The sequence below is a fragment of the Phyllobates terribilis genome, unplaced genomic scaffold (assembly GCF_046119375.1).
Source record: "Phyllobates terribilis strain yellow unplaced genomic scaffold, ASM4611937v1 Scaffold_7__3_contigs__length_470593459, whole genome shotgun sequence".
NCBI lineage: Eukaryota > Metazoa > Chordata > Amphibia > Anura > Dendrobatidae > Phyllobates > Phyllobates terribilis.
The window spans coordinates 254,804,983-254,824,728 of NW_027362767.1; the positions used below are offsets into that span (position 1 = coordinate 254,804,983).

At 45.9% G+C, this 19,746-nt stretch overlaps 2 protein-coding genes across 3 annotated transcripts in view; one reads left to right on the forward strand and one right to left on the reverse strand.

Annotated features, from left to right (window-relative positions):
* Positions 1 to 19,746, forward strand: part of LOC141154417 (ficolin-2-like) — a 142,761-nt gene that overhangs the window by 64,566 nt on the left and 58,449 nt on the right. The window lies entirely within an intron of this gene.
* The window catches only part of LOC141154416 (ficolin-1-B-like), a 65,983-nt gene that overhangs the window by 45,878 nt on the left and 359 nt on the right, over positions 1 to 19,746 (reverse strand). The window contains exons 2-5 of the mRNA XM_073640326.1: positions 6,809 to 6,922; positions 6,128 to 6,172; positions 5,714 to 5,794; positions 5,362 to 5,489 (exon numbers count right to left, since the gene is read on the reverse strand). Coding sequence (XP_073496427.1) covers positions 5,362 to 5,489; positions 5,714 to 5,794; positions 6,128 to 6,172; positions 6,809 to 6,922 — 368 coding nt within the window. The remainder of the gene's footprint in view (positions 1 to 5,361; positions 5,490 to 5,713; positions 5,795 to 6,127; positions 6,173 to 6,808; positions 6,923 to 19,746) is intronic.

The window sequence follows — 19,746 nt, forward strand, 5'->3', positions numbered from 1 at the left end:
AGCTGAGATTGTATAACTCCCCACGGGAAGAGTGTAACCCCAGGGCAGTGCAGTGGATGGTGGGGGTGATGGTGCAGGGAGTCCCAGTACCGTTAGTGCTGGAGGAGCGAAAGAGTACACAGACAACGTACTGCAGTCCAATGCCTTTTACTCACAGTTCAGATGCTCCGGGTCACTTCTGTACAGGTAGTGACCACCCAAGCCGTGCGGTGTCCACCAGGTGAGGGGCTCGGTCAACCCCCAGGCAGTTCAGGAGCATGGCCCAGGACCCCCTTCTATCCTTTCTCTGGCTTGCCTCACCAGTGACCCACTTTTGTCCAGCTGCCGCGAACTTGTGCGGGTAAACGTGGGCCCCGTCCTCCGCTGTCCTATATGGTGCCTTCCTAGCAGGTTTGATGAGGTGTCGCACCAATAAATGATCACGACGTCCGGTCTTTGGCTGAGGGTAGTTTCTCCTCCACCAACTTGGGATCCGGTACCCTTAATCTGCCTGACCCTTCACCCTGTATTCTCGTGGGCTCTTAGGGTCCCTTCTGCCTTCTTGTTCCTGAGCCCTTCTGTTTCTTTCTCTCTTTCTCTGCCGTTCCTTTCTGTTTCTGTTCCTTGCTGTTCTTGTTCCTTTCTGTTCCCGGCCTTTTCTCTAGGCCTGTCTCATGGAGCTGGGCCAAGAGGGAGCCACAGCTCCCTGTCACATCTCCACTCTGCTTCTTCTCTGACTGAACTGACTTCTTCTACTCTCAGAACTAAGATGGTGCCCACCTTATATACCCTTCCCTAGTGTGTGAGCTCAGGTGACCAGCAACCAATGAGCTCCTACCTACGCTCAGGAACCGTCCCCTATCTGCTCCTACATCACTGGGTATTCCTCCCCCCCTCCCCACTCCAGCCAGGGACATAGTCAGTCATACCTGCATTTCTGTCTAGTGGGAGCACCGTTGAACTCTCCCTCGGAAATGGGGTGAGTGTGCTGTATGCAGCTAACTGAGCCCTGGTCCATACTCCATCCTTACCCGGGAGTGGAATATCACACCTCAGGCAGAGGTGCAATACCCCTGTAGCAGCAGAACCCTCGGGGCGCTACACATCTAGTACAACCCATAGCCTAACATGTTGATCCAGAGGAAGGCAAAAAAACCCATGTGGCAAACACTAAGCTCCATATTGGGGAAAAAAATTCCTTCACGACTCCATACGACAATCAGACTAGTTCCCTGAATCAATGCCCTATCAAGGAAACTAGTATATATAACCTGTAATATTATACTTTTCAAGAAAGGCATCCATGCCCTTCTTAAATGTTAGTAGTGAATCACTCATTACAACATCATGTGGAAGAGAGCTCCATAGTCTCACTGCTCTTACAGTAAAGAATCCGCGTCTGTGATTATGATTAAACCTTCTTTCCTCCAGGCGTAGAAGATGCCCCCTTGTCCCCGTCTCTGGCCTCAGAGTAAAAAGATCAGTAGAAAGGTCTTTGTACTGTCCCCTCATATACTTGTACATAGTAATAAGATCACCCCTAAGCCTTCGTTTTTCCAAAGTAAATAACCCCAAGTGTAATAACCTGTCTTGGTATTGCAGACCCCCCAGTCCTCTAATAACCTTGGTCGCTCTTCTCTGCACCCGCTCTAGTTCAGCTATGTCTTTCTTATACACCGGAGACCAGAACTGTACACAGTATTCTAAGTGTGGTCGCACTAATGACTTGTATAGAGGTAAAATTATGTTCTCCTCATGAACATCTATGCCTCTTTTAATGCATCCCATTATTTTATTTGCCTTTGCAGCAGCTGCCTGACACTGGCCACTAAACGTGAGCTTGTTGTCCACCAATACACCCAGGTCTTTTTCAGTGACAGTTTTGCCCAGTGTTTTACAATTAAGCATATAATTATACATTTTATTTCCTCTGCCCAAGTGCATTACCTTACATTTATCCCCATTAAAGCTCATTTGCCATTTATTAGCCCAAGCTTCTAGTTTACATAGATCCTCCTATAATATAAATTTGTCCTCCTCTGTATTGATTACCCTGCAAAGTTTAGTGTCATCTGCAAATATTGAAATATTACTCTGTATGCCCCCTACAAGGTCATTATTAAATATGTTAAAAAGAAGCAGGCCCAATGCTGACCCCTGTGGAACCCCACTGTTAACTGAGACCCAGTCTGAGTGTGTTCCATTAATAACCACCCTTTGTTTCCTATCCTGGTGCTAAATTACCTAAAGCTCACCTTTACAATTTATCTGGGCCTGAACGTACGACCATGAAAAGTTATGTGAACGAAAGTTTACGGAAGGGTCATATCCGTCCTTCCTCCTCCCCTATGGCTGCTGGATTCTTTTTTGTAAAAAAAAGAGATGGGGGGTGTCCGTCCTTGCCTCAATTTACGAGAACAGAACAAGATCACGGTTAAGAATACTTACCCACTTCAGCTCATCCCTGACCTTTATAATCAGCTTACTTGGGCTAAATGGTTTTCTAAACTGGATCTTAGAGGGGCTTACAATTTGATATACAACAGGAAGTGTGATGAGTTGAAAACAGCGTTTTTAACATCGGAGGGTCTATTCGAAAATCTTGTCATGCCTTTTGGGTTAACCAATGCACCAGCAGTATTTCAAAATTTTATGAATGATGTCTTTTTTGATTGGATTGGGAGATTTGTTGTTATTTACCTTGATGATATTTTCATTTTCTCACCTGATTTGAATTCTCATCATGAACATGACTGTGTTGTTTTACAAAGATTGAGGGAAAATTCTTTGTTTGCAAAAATTGTTAAATTTATTTTTTCTGTTCAGGAGTTTGCATTTCTAGGATACATTTTCTCGGCTGATGGTTTTAAAATGGATCCTGGGAAGGTGCAAACCATGATAGATTGGGTTCAACCTAGTGACCTGAAACCTCACACGTAAAGGTTCGGACCTCAAGGTTTGGTCACTGGATGCTATTGATGTTTTTGAAAAGTATTTTATGTCTGCTCCTGTTTTAATCCAATACAATCTTCAGGAGCCATTCATTGTGGAGGTGGATGCTTCAAAGGTCAGAGTAGGGGCCGTTTTATCTCAGGGTGTCAAAACTCTGACTAATTTTTGGCCATGTTCCTTTTTTTCAAAGAATACATTTTTGACCATAAAAACTTAGCTTACATTGAATCAGCTAAACAGCTAACTCCTAGACAGGCCAGATGGTCATTATTTTTCTCCAGATTCAAGTTCTCTATCATATTCAGACCTTGGTCTAAGAATGTGAAGGTTGACGCATTATTATGCTGTCTTTATTCAGTCTCACCTCAAGAACCTCCATCCTCGATTCTTCCTTAAGGGCATTGTGGTTTCTGTGGCATCTTTGGAGTTGGAAGCGGAGATCCGTAAAACTCAGTTGTTGGCTCCATTCGCCACTCCAGGGTTCAAGCTATTTGTGCCCTATCTGCTTAAGATCGTGCCTTTTACAGGAGTTTCATGATTCTGTCTTGAGTGATCACCCTGGGGTCACAGCTACAGGGAAAGCTATTTCCAGACTCTTTTGGTGGCCATCTATGAGTAATGATATTAAAGATGTTGTATCCGCCTGTGAAGTCTGCGCACATGCTAAAGTTTGTCATAACTGGCTGGCCGGGGAATTGTTTTTTTTTTGCCAATTCAGTAAGCAAGCTCATTTTGTTCCCTTCTCAGGGTTACCTAATGCAGAGACTCTCTAGGTTGTTTATATGTCATGTGGGGAGGTTGCATGGAATTCCTCCTAAAAAGGTTGTCCACTACTTTTACATTGATGCCCTATCCTTTCGATAGGGCATCAATGTTTGATTGGCTGGGGTCCGACACTCTGCACCCCCGCCGATCAGCTGATATAAGTGGTGGTGGTCGGCCGGAAGTACTTACTTGCGGGGCTTGGCCGTCTACTTGTAATGGCCAGGGCTTGTTACTGCACATCCGCCTCCTATTGATATGAATAGTGTAGAATATAATCTACAGAGGGTTGTGGATTCCTGGAGGGTCTGAAATTCCCTCCAGTACCTCATATATTGGAAGAGATACGAACCGGAGGAGAGACCCTGGGTTCCAGCCCGATCCGTGAGGGGCAATCGACTGATCAGGGCATTTCATGCTAGGATTCCTGAGAAGCCTGGGGGTCCAGTGGTTCCACTAAAAGAGGGGGTACTGACACGGTTACACATCTGACTGGGGCCCAGGGATGCTGTGAGTGACTGCTCAGCCACCCTATGGGATCTGTGGTGTGCTGGACTGTCGGTTTTGTGACTCAGCGTCACACTAACCATCATTATATGAAGTAAAACACGGAGGCAAAAGACCATCACTACGTGCTTATAGTCAGTCTATAATCAGTTGCTTTTGGAATAGTCAGCTGAGGCACCTCGCCCTATGAAGACTGGATACTACTCTCAAGACAAAAAGTGAGTTCATCAACAATTCAATGAAAGAAAAAAGAAGAGAGCACTAACTGGTGTAAAAACATCCGGAATAAAAATGTAAAAGACATCCTGGTGAAGAATCAGGTAACAACATTGTCTGATAATTGGTTAAATAAGAGCAGACTGGTAGGAAATTATACATGTGGCAGTTCCAACTTTTGTTCTTTTCATTTAACCACCAAATCTCTCAGACAGGGTGACAAGATCCATAGTGTGGAGATTTGGTGACATGCCTCACTAAAGGGGTGGTTTATGCCATCTTTTGCCCTTGTGGGTTTTTTTACATTGGCAAAACTTTGCGCCCCTTATTTGTCCGTATTCATGAACATTTTAGATCAATTGCGACAGGTAAAGGGTCAAAAAGGTTTATTCAGCATGTCCGTGATTGCCATGGAGGCGATCCCCATACATTGAAGTTTGCAGGTTTAGAAAAGGTGATGTTACCACTGCCGGGTGGTGACCTCAATAGATTACTATTGAGGAGAGAAGCCAGGTGGATCATAGCACAGGGTCCGATTGGTTTTAACGACAGATTGGACATATCAGAGTTTCTCTGATGATCCCTGGCTGACATATTCTTTAATATTGTTTTAATTTTATGCTGTGCAGGTTTTCCATACATAGATGTCTATTGGCATTATGGTTTTACCTCAATGGGGTTGAATAAGTTAATTTACCTGATTGACAAGATTATTGGGTGGCTGCTATTTAAATCAGCTCCATTGTCATTTCCCTTGTACTCCTTGGACCCGTAGAAGCGCGGTGGGCGCGAAACGGCCATCGTCTGATGATGTGTACAGCTTACCCCCCTGCCATGGAATTTTAAATAGACGGAATTAAAGGATTTTTTAGACCGGTATGTGCTCTCCTCTTTTTTCTTTCACTGAATTGTTGATTATATGAAGTAAAGTGTCTACTGACTTACAATCCAGCCCCCTCCATCCGTGTGCATATCGCACAGCACCTTCAGGGGGTTCTTTCCATCAGGGAATATTGTATACCAGTCACTTAATACTTCTCCCCGCTCTTTCAGCTCCTTACAGTTTCTGGCACCTGGAATAATATAAAAAAAAGTTGTTGGGCAGCTTCATACATAAGAAAGCTGCAGTGTAAAGCATGGGGGAAGAAAGGTCATGTGTCTGAGTATCTGATGAGGCAGGATGAGAGTTTTAGACTACCACAGCCCCCTGTATACAATGCAGGTAAGCTAGACCCCTGATCATAGCGTTTCTATTGCAGCCTGTGCAATCTATCTTATTGCCGGTGTCTCTACTCACGATATTCTTCTTTTATTCCTGAGGCTCCACGTTCTCCCTTTTCTCCTTTTACTCCCTTGGCTTCGGTCTTCCCAGCTTCACCTGACCAAGGTAATTAAAGACGTATCACTTATTTTGGACCTTCTGGATATCAGTTGCCACATGCCACAAGTAGTGAAGCCCAGGTAGCCCCATGCACATGGCCGTGTCATGGATCCTTGGTGTACCTGCTATGGGCACGTACCATACCCCTATGTGTGCAGTACAGGGTCGACGATCACTGAAACAAGTACTCAGTGTGCCCCAATTTGTAATATATCTAGTGTGTCCTTTGTCTGTCAGGGCATGCTGGGGGTTGTAGTTTCTCAACAGCTGGAGAACCACAGGTTGGAGGTGACCGCTCTTAGAGATTACCCTGATAATTTTACACATCACCTTTTTCTCCTTGGGGTCCGACTTTTCCTGGTTTTCCATCGGTTCCTGGGAAATACAAGAGGTTTTCATGAACACTAATCCAGCTCGTCTGCTGAAGATTACTCTGCTGAATTATACGGCCCTCACAGCTAAGCTCAGAGGATGGAGACATGTAGTTACCACCATTGTCGGCCATTTTTGAGGTAATGCAGAACTGTCTTTGGTCACCCGGTCACTCCCTTACAGGTATTGCCATTCCTCTTCCTACTCTCCTTGTGGACACTATGGGATCTTAGTACAGTGAAACCCAGCCGTGGTTGTTCTACCCCCTTTGATATTGGCTGGAGAGAACTACATTGGGAAACTGGCTTCTTAGCACATCAGGGGGTGTGGAATTGGCCACGGGTGATAAAGGTCAGGGGAATGGGGACAAACAAACACCATGCCCTCCTGCTCATGGTGGCAAAACCCAGCACCATAATGGGGTACCTATTTTTAACTCCTATACATGCCGCTGTATCCCATAAGGTAAAGGAACTCTTCCATTGCGGTAGGATCATCCATATGACAGCCCACATGCATGTCATAGGAATCAGCAAATCAAACTGTATTCATATTTAAATCAATGGAAGCAGATGTAAAAAATAAACTGTGCAAATACATCTCTAAAGTACAATCACATAATATTTAAATAGCAATCACCGGTTAGTCCGGCCGCTCCAGGGTCTCCTTTATGTCCTGGTGGTCCTGGAAGCCCGGGACAACCTCTGATGATGGACAACTTGTCAGAGCCGCCAATTCCTACAATGTTCACCTCTAGGAATATAAGTAAGAAAATAGAATATAAAAGGCTACTGGAAAAGTCAGGTGACAACCAACATGGTCCCCATTACTGTATGTTTGAGACCCCAAACTCTGATCTGTAGCCAGATACACCTATACCACTCCCTGAATGTCTCAGGAGAGCTGGCAAGTCCCCAGGTGACACTGAAACCGCCTAGAAAGCAGCACTCTGGGAGGAAAATGGGCGCGTGCAGGAGCGCTGACTTTCTAAAAGGGACGTGGTTAAATTGAAAAAAAAATTTAACGTACACACCTAAAATATACAATACACAAAAAAATATACTCTATTTATTCATCCACAAAACTGTAATATCCCAAAGATATAATTCAATATCGAACCACCCCCCCAAAGAAAAAATATGAAACATCTGCATATGAAAAAAACACATAAAAAATGTTAATTAGTTCAGTGCAGTAAAATAAATAACTAAATAAATAAATGATAGTGGTAAAAACATTTAATTACAAAGAAGAAAATTATAAAAAAGGGAATCCCCCCCCCCCAAAAAAACTCGGAAAAATGGAAGGCAAAAAATTAGACATCTGCATGGCCATAAGAACCTATCGGATTAACTCAGTAAAAACAAAATCAGTCTTTATTAAATCTGAGACAAGAGCATAAGTTATATAAATTGCACATACGTCCATCTAACAATTTAAAAAAAATGATAATAAAAAACTTGTGCCGGTAATTCTAAAAAAAATGTTTAAAAAGCAGACCTCCCCCATTTACACTGTGTTCCAAATTATTATGCAAATAATATTTTCTCAGATTTTCCCAAATTACCTATATGAATTGCAGTCATCGTAGTTTTCCAGTCAAATAACTATTAGAGTACAATTGAAAGGTTTTTGTACAAACTGCCTATGATAACAGTATATTTTTAAAAAAATAAAAACCTCAAACTGCACTCAAAATGCATGTTCCAAATTATTATGCACAGCAGAGTTTTCAACCTTTTCATTTTAATAAAGAACAAAAAAATTGTCATTTTTGAAATTATAAGCATTAGCAGGTTATTACAAACTGAAATCAAACAGTTTTCAACTCAAAACTTTATTCTAGGTGATGTTACATTTGCACATAGAACCGCTTGTTCGAAAGGAGCTTCTGAACTCTCTCGTCCATTGAATTTGTCAGGTTTTGGATGGTTTCTGCTTTAATTGTTTTGCATGAGGACAGAATACCCTCCCAGAGCTGTTGCTTAGATGTGAACTGCCTCCCGCCATCATAGACACTCCTTTTGATGATGCTCCAGAGGTTCTCAATGGGGTTGAGGTCAGGGGAGCATGGGTGCCACACCATACAGTTTGTCCCCTTTTATTCCCATAGCAGCCAGAGATGCAGATGTGTTATGTGCAGCATGAGACGGGGCATTATCATGCATGAAAATGATCTTGCTGCGGAATGCACGGTTCTTCTTCTTGAACCATGGAAGGAAGTGCTGTTTGAGAAACTCAACATACATTATGGAGTTCATCTTTACCCCTTCAGGGATCCTAAAAGGGCCGACAATCTCTCTCTCCATGATTCCAGCCCAAAACATTACTCCACCTCCTCCTTGTTAGCGCCGTAGCCGTGTTTGCATGGGGTGTCCATCAACCAGCCATCCTCCACTCCATCCATCTGGACCATCGAGATCATTTCATGCATGATAATGCCCCGTCTCATGCTGCACATAACACATCTGCATCCAAAACCTGACAAATTCAATGGATGAGAGAATTCAGAAGCTCCTTTCGAACAAGGGGTCCTAAGTGCAAATGTAACATCACCTAGAATAAAGTTTTGAGTTGAAAACTGTTTGATTTCAGTTTGCAATAACCTGCTAATGCTTATAATTTCAAAATTGACCATTTTTTTGTTCTTTATTAAAATGAAAAGGTTGAAAACTCTGCTGTGCATAATAATTTGGAACATGTATTTTGAGTGCAGTTTGAGTTTTTTATTTTTTTAAAAATATACTGTTATCATAGGCAGTTTGTACAAAAACCTTTCAATTGTACTCTAATAGTTATTTGACTGGAAAATTACAATGACTGAAATTCATATAGGTAATTTGGGAAAATCTGAGAAAATATTATTTGCATAATAATTTGGAACACAGTGTATTGTAATAAATCACTTTTTATTTTTTGGGGCAAAAATAGAAACAAAAGATTATATATATATATATTTATATATACACATATATATATACTACACATACGTCCTCACAAACAGTACAAACAAAAAGTAACATCTCTTGCATGAAACGTGAAGTCTTTACATCGACGCCACTGAAATGTAGATAGTAGAGATAAGAAGTTTGATTTGTGCTGCCCTGGTCCTATGCCCTGTTGTGGCGCCCCTGAGGGTTCAGTCGCCAGAGAGGTTCCTGCACCTCACCCAGAGGTGTGGCATCTCCTTCTCTCAGGTAAGGAGGGAGTACTGCCTGGGACCCCAACACCTGCACTCAACACTACACTACTCCAGGACGGCTGGAAGGGCATTATGCACTTCTGCTGCCCCATCCCTGGCTGGAGTGGGGGGAACCAAAAGGTAGGGAGAACCAGTAGTGGGTGTGGGTGGAGGACGCAGAACAGGGGAGCACTTAAAGAATATATAGGGTGGTCCAAAAGTAGGTGGACAGAAAGTGTAATAGAATGTTCCTGTGCTGAGATAATATTATACATGTGCTCTTGCTGTGTACTGTGTAATGACTGTGTCTGACCGTACAGGAACATGGTCTGATCATACCACATCTCCTAAGCGGGGTGGTGGGCGAGCCAAAGAGTATACCGACATTACAGCAGGGGGATCACAGCTGATTCTTTTTGTGAGGTAAAACATTTCCCTACCTGTTTTTAAACAATGTTTTCCTTCAAAGAAAGAATCAGCTGTGATCCCCTGCAGTAAGGTCTGTATACTCTTTTGCTTCCTCCCCTGTCCAGGAGCTGTGGTATGATCAGACCATGTTCCTGCATGGTCAGACACAGCCATTACACAGTACACAGCAGGGGCACATTTATAAGATTATCTCAGCACAGCAACATTCTATTACACTTTCTGTCCACCTACTTTTGGACCACCCTGTATATAAAAAGGAAAGCCATCTTAGAGAGTGAGGTCATTTTCAGTGAGAGAGATGAGGAGAGGAGCAGTCTGAGGAGCAGAGTCTCTTCAGGAGCTCTGCTCCATAGTGGGGCCTAGTCAGAGAGGCCCAGGAGAGAGAGGGGAGTCAGGGAGGAAGGCTCCAGTAATAGAAGGGATCCCAGGGGGTACGGTGAGTGCAGGACGGCACCCGTACGCCCGAATCTGCCAAGTTTCAGAGGGATCAGGCCGCAAGAAGGGAACCGGTCCCTGGACCAGCCGTGTTACTCCAAGTCTCGGCTGGAAAACCTGAGGCTTCTGCACTTTCAGAGTGCAGTCGCCACTTTCGCACCCAAGCCGCCAAAAAGGGCACCAAGTCAGGTCCGGGAACTTCAAGTTGCCCAGAGGGATCTCAAGGTACCCGTTGGGGACTTTGTGTGGCGAGGCCCAGGGCAGGAGGGAGAGACCCAGTGGGGGAAGTCGGCTAAGGAAGGAACATACAAAAAGGGGGTCCCGTTAAGTGCTTCTGATATACTTGAGGGAGTGCTGAACCCCTGCCTGGTAAACGCAGCACGACGTGGGAGGCTGACACCTGTACAGTGCCACCTGAGGAACCTAATAACTGTGAGTAAACTCGGATGACTGCACCCCATTGCTTCTGTCAGTTATTTCCACCACGTTATCCCTCCTGCACTACAAAGCCCAGCATCACCATCTGCACCTACACTGCCCTGGGGCTGTGCTCTGCCTGTGGAGAGCCGCGCCAACCCAGCTGCCCTAACATCTGCCCCAGAGGTCTGCAGCAGCGCTGGTACCCGTTACCAGAAACCACATGTGGCGTCACGAGACAAAACTATTATTCATCTCAAGTAACAAACCCCTTTTAAAGAGTGACCCCAGAGTACGGGCCCGGGAGCCGACTGCCGTGACATCCCAAGAAGGTAAAGGCCTGGGTACCGAGTCCCCCATATCCCCCTGGGCGAGTCACTGTCCTCTCTGTCAGTCACTTCACTTCGATGCCCGGCATCCTGAGCGTGGCATCCTGACACCCCCTGAGAACTAGTCACTAGGCCTCACACAACATTGTTCTGTCTAATAAGCACCAGAGGCGCCAGGTGCAGACAGTGCTGCCACTAGGAATTTCGGGGCCCCATACTAGTAAAATTTTGGGGCCCCCTTGAGACTCCGCCCAGGCTCCACCCCTGCTCCGCAGTCAGCAAACCCCCCTCCCTCACAGGGCCAGCAAACCCCCCCTCACAGGGCCAACAAACCCCCCTCACAGGGCCAACAAACCCCCCTGTGGCCTTCCCTTGCTAGAAACCCCTCAGCAGCCTTCCTCAGTCCTCATACACTGCCTGCTGCCTCCTCGATACACACACACACAGTCTGCTCTGCCACGGCCTCATCAACACTCACACTCACTTTGCCTATTTCCCACTGCTGCCACCGCTGAAGTCTGCCTGCCTGTCCCATGCAGTCCCAAGCCACGTGTGGCACACTGCTGCTCTGCTCCGAAATGAAAGTGAGCGTGCAGCATGTCACGTGGCCGGCGTCAGGACCATGATGCACCCGGAGGCGGTTTAAAGGTATAGCGCTCATTTCCGGCCGCCGGGTGCATCATGCTCTGAACTGTTGCCGCTGACTCCCTGAAGCTCGGTGAGTAGAGGCAAAGAGAGGGGGGGCCCGGGCTTGCCAGGGGCATGGGGCCCGCGTGCCTGAGCTGGTCGGGCTCCCCCTTTTTCCTTCTGCTCACCGGGCCCCATACTATAGTAAGGGCAGTAATGCCCTGATGGCGGCCCTGGGCGCAGAAGTGAAGACAGAATGTAGGACCAAGGCAGTCCATTGGTCACAGGACATTTTACATCACTGTCCCAGTACCTCATTACAGTGCACAGGGAACACATTGAAGCCATACAAAAATGTCTTTATTTTAATAGTGAGTCCTATTGCCCACCACCAGACAATTGTTATGACTTGGCCCAAAAACCAGGGGAGATGTTCAGCCTGCACAACACAAGTTCCTGTACAGACTGGGCAAATGGACCCTGATTTGTCCCTGCCTGACCGTGGAGGTTGGTACCCTAACATTGCGCAATGGTGCCCCCAACTCAATGTTAACTGACCCTGAGTGTCCTTACCTGCAGCCTCAACTATAGACAGAATGTAACCCAAAGAACAACAGAATGTAGTGCACACAGACAGAGGGTGAGGCAGGGGTGAAGGACGTGTTCACACAGTCATAAATGAAAGATGGAAGAAAAAGAAAGGAACCCCAAAAGACCTTCGGTATACATGGAAATCCCCAGACCCTATGTGTAGCAAAATGAGAAGAGTGCTGGGAGGGGGAACACGACAACAAACCACAGGAGAAGCAATAGAGAAAACCTCAGCAAGATAATCCTTCACTGGGCAACTGGGACTCCAAACATCCATCTGACTTGGAATATAGCCAGCAAAGAATGCATGTGCCAGGAGAGTATAAGTAGCCCCTCCCAAAATGTGATAGGACGAACCAAAACGAGGAAGTGAAATCACCTGCACAGAAACAAAACAGCAAAGCAAAAGAAAGACAAGAGCATTATCAGCAGTTGGACAGAGAGAACACAGGCTGTGGTCTAACTGAGTGAAACCGACCACATATCCAAAGGTCATAGAATGTTACCGTTGGTTGGGACCTCCAGGGTCACTGTGTCCAGCCCCCTGCTCAATGTAGGATTCACTAAACCATCTCAGACAGATGTCTGTTCAGTCTCCGTTTGAAGACTTCTATTGAAGGAGAACTCACCACTTCTCATGGCCGCCTGTTCCACTCATTGATCACCCTCACTGTCAAAAAGTTTTTCTAATATCTAATCTGTATCTTCTCCCTTTCAGTTTCATTCATTCAGTGTTTCTTTCACATCTTCACCAGAACTTGCTCCTGCGACTTTTGCTTCTGTCGCCAGGCGCCGCCGTATTCACTCTGCAGGCGGCGCTGGTGACAGAGATGTCAGAACCAGAAGCTCTGGAAGGTGTGCTCTGTCCAGCCACTAAGGTTCGAGTGGCTAGGACCTGTAGTGCCGTCCAGTCTGACCTGTGTGGGTGTATGTGCTTTCCAGCTGAAGTTATCAGCCCCCTGCTCCAGCCAATCGGACAGCACCAAACCCTACTAAGGCTTCCAGCTTGCTGCTGGAATCTGCCAGATATAGCTTAGTGTTCCCCTGGCTGGGTGTGCGGCTTCTGCTCCTGTTTTGTTGCATTTGTGTTTTGACCCCGGCTTGTTTCTGACTATTCTTAGGGGTCCTGATTTTGTCCTTGACGTGATCTCTCGGCACTGACCCTGCTTGGTGACCATTCCTACACCTGGACGGCAGCCCTGGTATGGTAGTATTCCACTGGTTCCTACTGTAAAACCAGATCCCTGAACAGGGGTTAAAGGGTATTGGGTTTTCTCTGGAGTCTGCCAGACGGAGTGGCTTGTGCCAAGTCTGTCCGAGGCGGCATTTTGAATCTGTGGCCTTGGTCAGACATTACAGTTTCCATGTACAAATGAGAATAAGGATGATCCCTCTACATTGTGACATACCTTCAGATATCTTTTTTAAAATGTGGTGCCCAGAACTGAACAGAATATTCCATCTGAGGTCTGACCAAGGAGGAGTGGAGGGGAATAATTACTTAACGTGATCTAGACTCTATGCTTCTCTTAATATGACGCGCCCCCTGGGCCGTGAGGTACTCGGTAGCCGGGCCGGTCGGTGCTGGGCGATGTCACGGTGGCAGTGACCCGGTCCGTGACCCAGGGCGGTCAATAAAAGGGAAATAAATAAAAGGAATAAAGTTTTTATATATAATATTTATGACGCCACCTGTGTTATGCGGCTATATGGGGCCGCCGCTGCGGTGCAGGTCCTCTGGAGCTGATGGTGACGCAGCAGAGTTGGTTCAGCTCTCCACAGGCAGAGCTAAGCTCCAGGGCAGGCTATAGTGGTGTTATGAGGTAGATGTGGTTGGTGCTGTGCAGTGCAGGGCTGGTGATGGCGCAGCAATAATTCTAGGACACAGTGGGGTGCAGTCTTCAAGGTTTACTCACAGTTGTTCAAGACTCCAGGTTACCAGCGCCAGTGTGTAACCTCCCACGTCGTACTGCGTTCACCAAGGAAGGGGTTCAGCAATCTCTCAGGTGTTTCAGGAGTACTTAAACGGGACCCCGTTCTGTGTGCCTTCCTCGGTCGTCTTCCTGCGCTAGCTCTCACCCTCCTGCTCTGCGTCTCACAATCAGTGTCCCAAGCCAGCAGCCTCGGATCTTGGTGTGCAGTCCCCTGAATCCTATGCGGCCACCTTTTCGGCGATATAATTGCGGTAGTGGGCAGCTGCACCCTGAAAGTACAGCAGCCTCCGGTTTTCTAGCTGACCCTTGTTGTCCTCCACTAGTTAGGGGCCGGTCCCCTCTGCGGCCTGATCCCTCCACGTTCTGGTTGATTCGGGCGCACGGGTGGCTTCTGCACTCACCGTGCCCCTGGGATCCCCTCTGTTCCTCTTGGAGCCTTCCCTCTGCTCCCATCCTCTCTCTCCTCCTGAGCAGAGCTCCTCCAGAGCTCCTGTTCCCAACTCTCTCTCTCAGACTGAACTCTCCGCTCTCCTACAAGATGATTCCCTTTTTATACTCCTTCTGAAGGTGCTCCCCTGTTCTACTTCTTCCACCCACACCCACTACATGGTTCCCCCTCACTCGGTTCCCCCCACTTCCAACCAGGGACAGGGCTCAGCACTGTACGCATGCATCTAGCCCCTCCTGCTGGTCTGGAGTAGTGTAGTGTTGGATGCAGGTAGGTGGGTCCCGGGCAGTACTCCATCCTTACCTGAGAGTGGGATACCACACCTCTGGGTGAGATGCAGTACATCTGTGGCGACTGAACCCACAGGGGCGCCACAAATACATCCCAGAACTGTGTTTGCCTTTTTTGCTGCTGCATCACACTGTTGACTCATGTGCAGTCTGTGATTAGTATACCTAAGTCTTTTTCACACGTGCTGTTGTTTAGTTCTATTCCTCCCATTCTGTTGATGTAATTTTCATTTTTCTTGCCCAGATGTAGAATCTTTCATTTCTCCCTATATTAAATACCATTCTATCAGTCGCTGCCCATTGTTCAAGCTAGTCTATATCTGTCAAACACAGTGTAGTGAAGGCAAAGTGCAACACGAAGGGATGAAGGGAAAGGAGCCCAGACACTAAGGACATAGGGGGTGGAGACCTCCTAGGCTGATCTGATATCACCTTGTCCTTTCCTACCGTCCCTATATTGGTTCCTCATCAATCGCCGAGCAGGAGCCTAAAACCCTGTCTCTCCCTAGAGCTAGGGTCTGGCTAGGGAACGGGGGGGATGAGTGTGGCATCCTGCTACCACAGGTACCACAGGACCCAAAAGGCTGCATGGACGGACTTCTCCACAAGAGGCCCTCATTACATGCAGACACCTCCACCCTTCCACCTCAGACCACCAGAGGGAGCCCTGTTAGGGATATATATATGGAGGGTGGAGTCAGGGAGTTGAGTGCAGACAGAGAGGAAGTCTGAGAGCATGCTGGCGCTCAGACTAGTGAAGGAGTAGCACGTCTGCTACTGTGTTCTGAGGGCCCTGAGTGTGGCCGGAGGCAAAGAGGAGAGGAGAAAGGAGTTAAGGGGGCAGAGGAGCATCACAGGCTCACTCCAGAATACATAATACGGACACCGGGTCCGCGCCTACAGAGTCCACTATACCCAGTAGGGACAACCGGCATACCAGGAGGCTTCCAGACCCCTGGTCATCCTGAAGCTACCAGCAATAACAGGACTAGGAACCACGAAGGCCCCGGCGTCCAGGGATAGTGGTTGCCAAAGAGAGGTCCTACTACCAAGCGATCAGATGAGAGAGCAACACAACACAGAAGCTAGGCCAAGTTCCAGGCTGGCTAGAAGCTTAGAGAGAGGGAGACACGGATCAGGAGGCCTTATACCCGCTCACTGGTGAGAGGTCCTGAAGTGCACCCTTCCTAGCAAGTACCCTGGACCATACCTGTTGTTACACCAGTAAAGGTACTGAAGCGAACCCCCTGTGTACGTGTTCGTCATTCCCCTTGACCTGGCCATCTCTCACCTGCATCCCTTCCATCAACTCTGCCCCGGGGGTTAGCTCCGCCTGTGGGGAGCAGAAACATCCCATCTGCCATTTCATCACCCCCGGAGGTCTGCTGCAGTGCCGGTAACCATTATCGGAAACCAAAGGTGGCGTCACAAAACAAACCATACACTAAAAATCCCTTTTTCAAGAGAGACCCCAGAGTACGGGCCCGGGAGCCGACTGCCGTAACATCCTAAGCAAGGTAAAAGGCCCGGGTACCGAGTCCCCTATATCCCCCTGGGTGACACATGAGCGCTTCCCATGGTCCTCAGATCTTCTACGTGGGCTTCTTTTTCAGCATTACACCCACATGTCTAACAAGGTGACATTTATATACAGGGAAAATATCTCATGAATGGAGAGAGACAGAAATAGAAGAAAAACAATGTAAAAAAACAACACTAGATTCAGGGAAACAGTGGTATTTACACCAGATAAAACATTACATATTTATGGCTAGTGAAAGGTCTTTAAAATTTACTGTTACAGATGGTCATACATATTAGGTAGATTTTTGAAGATTGTAGGTCATGGTGAGCAGCCCTGATAGGAGGCAATGAATCAGCTGTGTCTTGCCAGATGGTACGTAGATCAATTAGGACCAGGACAGTGGGGTATGCAAGACAGCAGACAGCAAATAGGAGTTTGAAGCGATGGATGAAGCAAAGCAGAATACACATGGGAACAGAAAATGTACACTGTGTGCAGAATTATTAGGCAAATGAGTATTTTGATCACATGATACTAGGCCGAGGGGGATGATTTAGGCTTGTTTTGCAGCTATGGGATCGGGGCACCTTGCAGACATTAACTCAAACATGGACTCCTCTAGGGTCAAACATGAGGCCAGCTATCCAAAAGCTAAAGCTTGACCGAAACTGGGTCATAAAAAAGGTCAATGATCCCAAGCAAAACCACAAATCTACATGAGAAAGGCTGAAAAAGAAAATAATCAAGATGTTGCAATGGCCGAGTCACAGTCCAGACCTCAATCCAGTAGAAATGCTGTGGTGACACCTTAAGAGATCGGTGCAGAAACGAATGACCACAAACCTCAAAGAACTTAAGCAGCGTGGTAATGAAGAGTCGGCCAAAATTCCTCCAGAAAGATGTGCGAGACTGATAAAGTCATGCAGAAAATTATCACTGCAAATTATTACTGCTAAAAGTGCTTCTACAAGCTATTGATTCATGGCGGTGTACTTCATTTTTCACACCAATTTTTTTCAATTTTGGTCTAGTTTTTGGTATATAAATAATGGCACGGTATAATTTGTTATATGTTGTTGTCCATCTGAGGTTGGATTTACTTAGATTGAAGAACGTCTAAGGAAGAGATTTTTTTGTTCTTTTTTTCATTACACCGCGTGCAGAATTATTAGGCAAATGCGCATTTTGATCACATGATATTTTTTATACATGTTGTCCTACTCCAAGTTGCATAGGCTTGAGAGCCAACTACCAATTAAGTAAATCTGGTGATGTGCATCTCTGTAATGAGGAGGGGTGTTGACTAATGACATCAACACCCTATATAAGGTGTGCTTAATTATTAGGCAACTTCCTTTCCTTTGGCAAAATGGGTCAGAAAAGAGATTTGACGGGCTCTGAAAAGTCCAAAATTGTGAGATGTCTTGCAGAGGGATGCAGCAGTCTTGAAATTTCCAAACTTTTGAAGCGTGATCACCGAACAATCAAGCGTTTCATGGCAAATAGCCAACAGGGTCGCAAGAAGCGTGTTGGCCAAAAAAGGCGCAAAATAACTGCCCATGAATTGAGGAAAATCAAGCGTGAAGCTGCCAAGATGCCATTCGCCACCAGTTTTGCCATATTTCAGAGCTGCAACGTTACTGGAGTATCAAAAAGCACAAGGTGTGCGATACTCAGGGACATGGCCAAGGTAAGGAAGGCTGAAAAACGTCCACAAGAAACATAAAATAAAACGTCAAGAATGGGCCAAGAAATATCTTAAGACTGATTTTTCAAAGGTTTTATGGACTGATGAAATGAGGGTGACTCTTGATGGGCCAGATGGATGGGCCAGAGGCTGGATCAATAAAGGGAAGAGAGCTCCACTCCGACTCAGACGCCAGCAAGGTGGAGGTGGGGTACTGGTGTGGGCTGGTATCATCAAAGATGAACTTGTGGGACCTTTTAGGGTTGAGGATGGAGTGAAGCTCAACTCCCAGACCTACTGCCAGTTTCTGGAAGACAACTTCTTCAAGCAGTGGTAAGGAAGAAGTCAGTATCGTTCAAGAAAAACATGATTTTCATGCAGGACAATGCTCCATCACATGCATCCAACTACTCCACAGTGTGGCTGGCCAGTAAAGGTCTAAAAGAAGAAAAAATAATGACATGGCCCCCTTGTTCACCTGATCTGAACCCCATAGAGAACCTGTGGTCCATCATAAAATGTGAGATCTACAGGGAGGGAAAACAGTACACCTCTCGGAACAGTGTCTGGGAGGCTGTGGTGGCTGCTGCACGCAATGTTGATCGAAAACAGATCAAGCAACTGACAGAATCTATGGATGGAAGGCTGTTGAGTGTCATCATAAAGAAAGGTGGCTATATTGATCACTAATTTTTTTGTTTTTTGTTTTTGCATGTCAGAAATGTTTATTTCTAAATTTTGTGCACTGATATTGGTTTACCTGGTGAAAATAAACAATTGAGATAGGATTATATTTGGTTTTTATTAAGTTGCCTAATAATTCTGCACTTTAATATTTACCTGCACAAACAGATATCCTCCTAAGATAGCCAAATCTAAAAAAAGCCCACTCCAACTTCCAAAAATATTAAGCTTGGACATTTATGAGTCTTTTGGGTTGATTGAGAACATAGTTGTTGATCAATAATAAAAATAATCCTCTAAAATACAACTTGCCTAATAATTCTGTACACAGTGTATATTGAATTTGGTCATTTGTTAGCAGAGATGCGATTATACAGAGGAATAATAGATGTTTAGGCAATCTGCTAACTTGCTTGCAGAGGTGAAATTACACACAGAACAGAATAAGAGCAGCGAGTATCGGCAGTGACAGACAATAATCAGGTGCCTTGCTTGCAGAGATTAAGGTATGAACAGCACCAGTGTTAGTAGAGATGAGTTCATTATCAGGAAGCTTGTAGCAGAAGAGTTGAGGGTGTAATTGCACGAGAATTCACAAGACTGAGCTAGAAAGTATTTGCAAATTGCTGAATAGCAGACAGGAGTTTGCTGGAGAGATGATTAGACACCTGGCATAACATGAGAGAAGTGTATGACAAGGCAAACTCCTGTAAAACACTTGCCAGCTAGAAGCAATATTTCCTGAATACTCAGGAACACATAGGTGCTTAAGCTGGCCTTAGAAGGCTTTAGTTGATTACCCCAGAGATGCTTGACGGCTTATAAGAGAAACCCAGCACTGACTAGTACAAAGGAAGCTGGCCAGAAGTGAAGAGCACAAGGTCCGGCACAGGTGCCAGGACAAGTGACAAATATTCACTATATACAGATTATGTAAGGAGCTCCCCCTAGTGGTGACTGTATGCAGTTCTATTATTAACCAAATCTGAACAATATACAA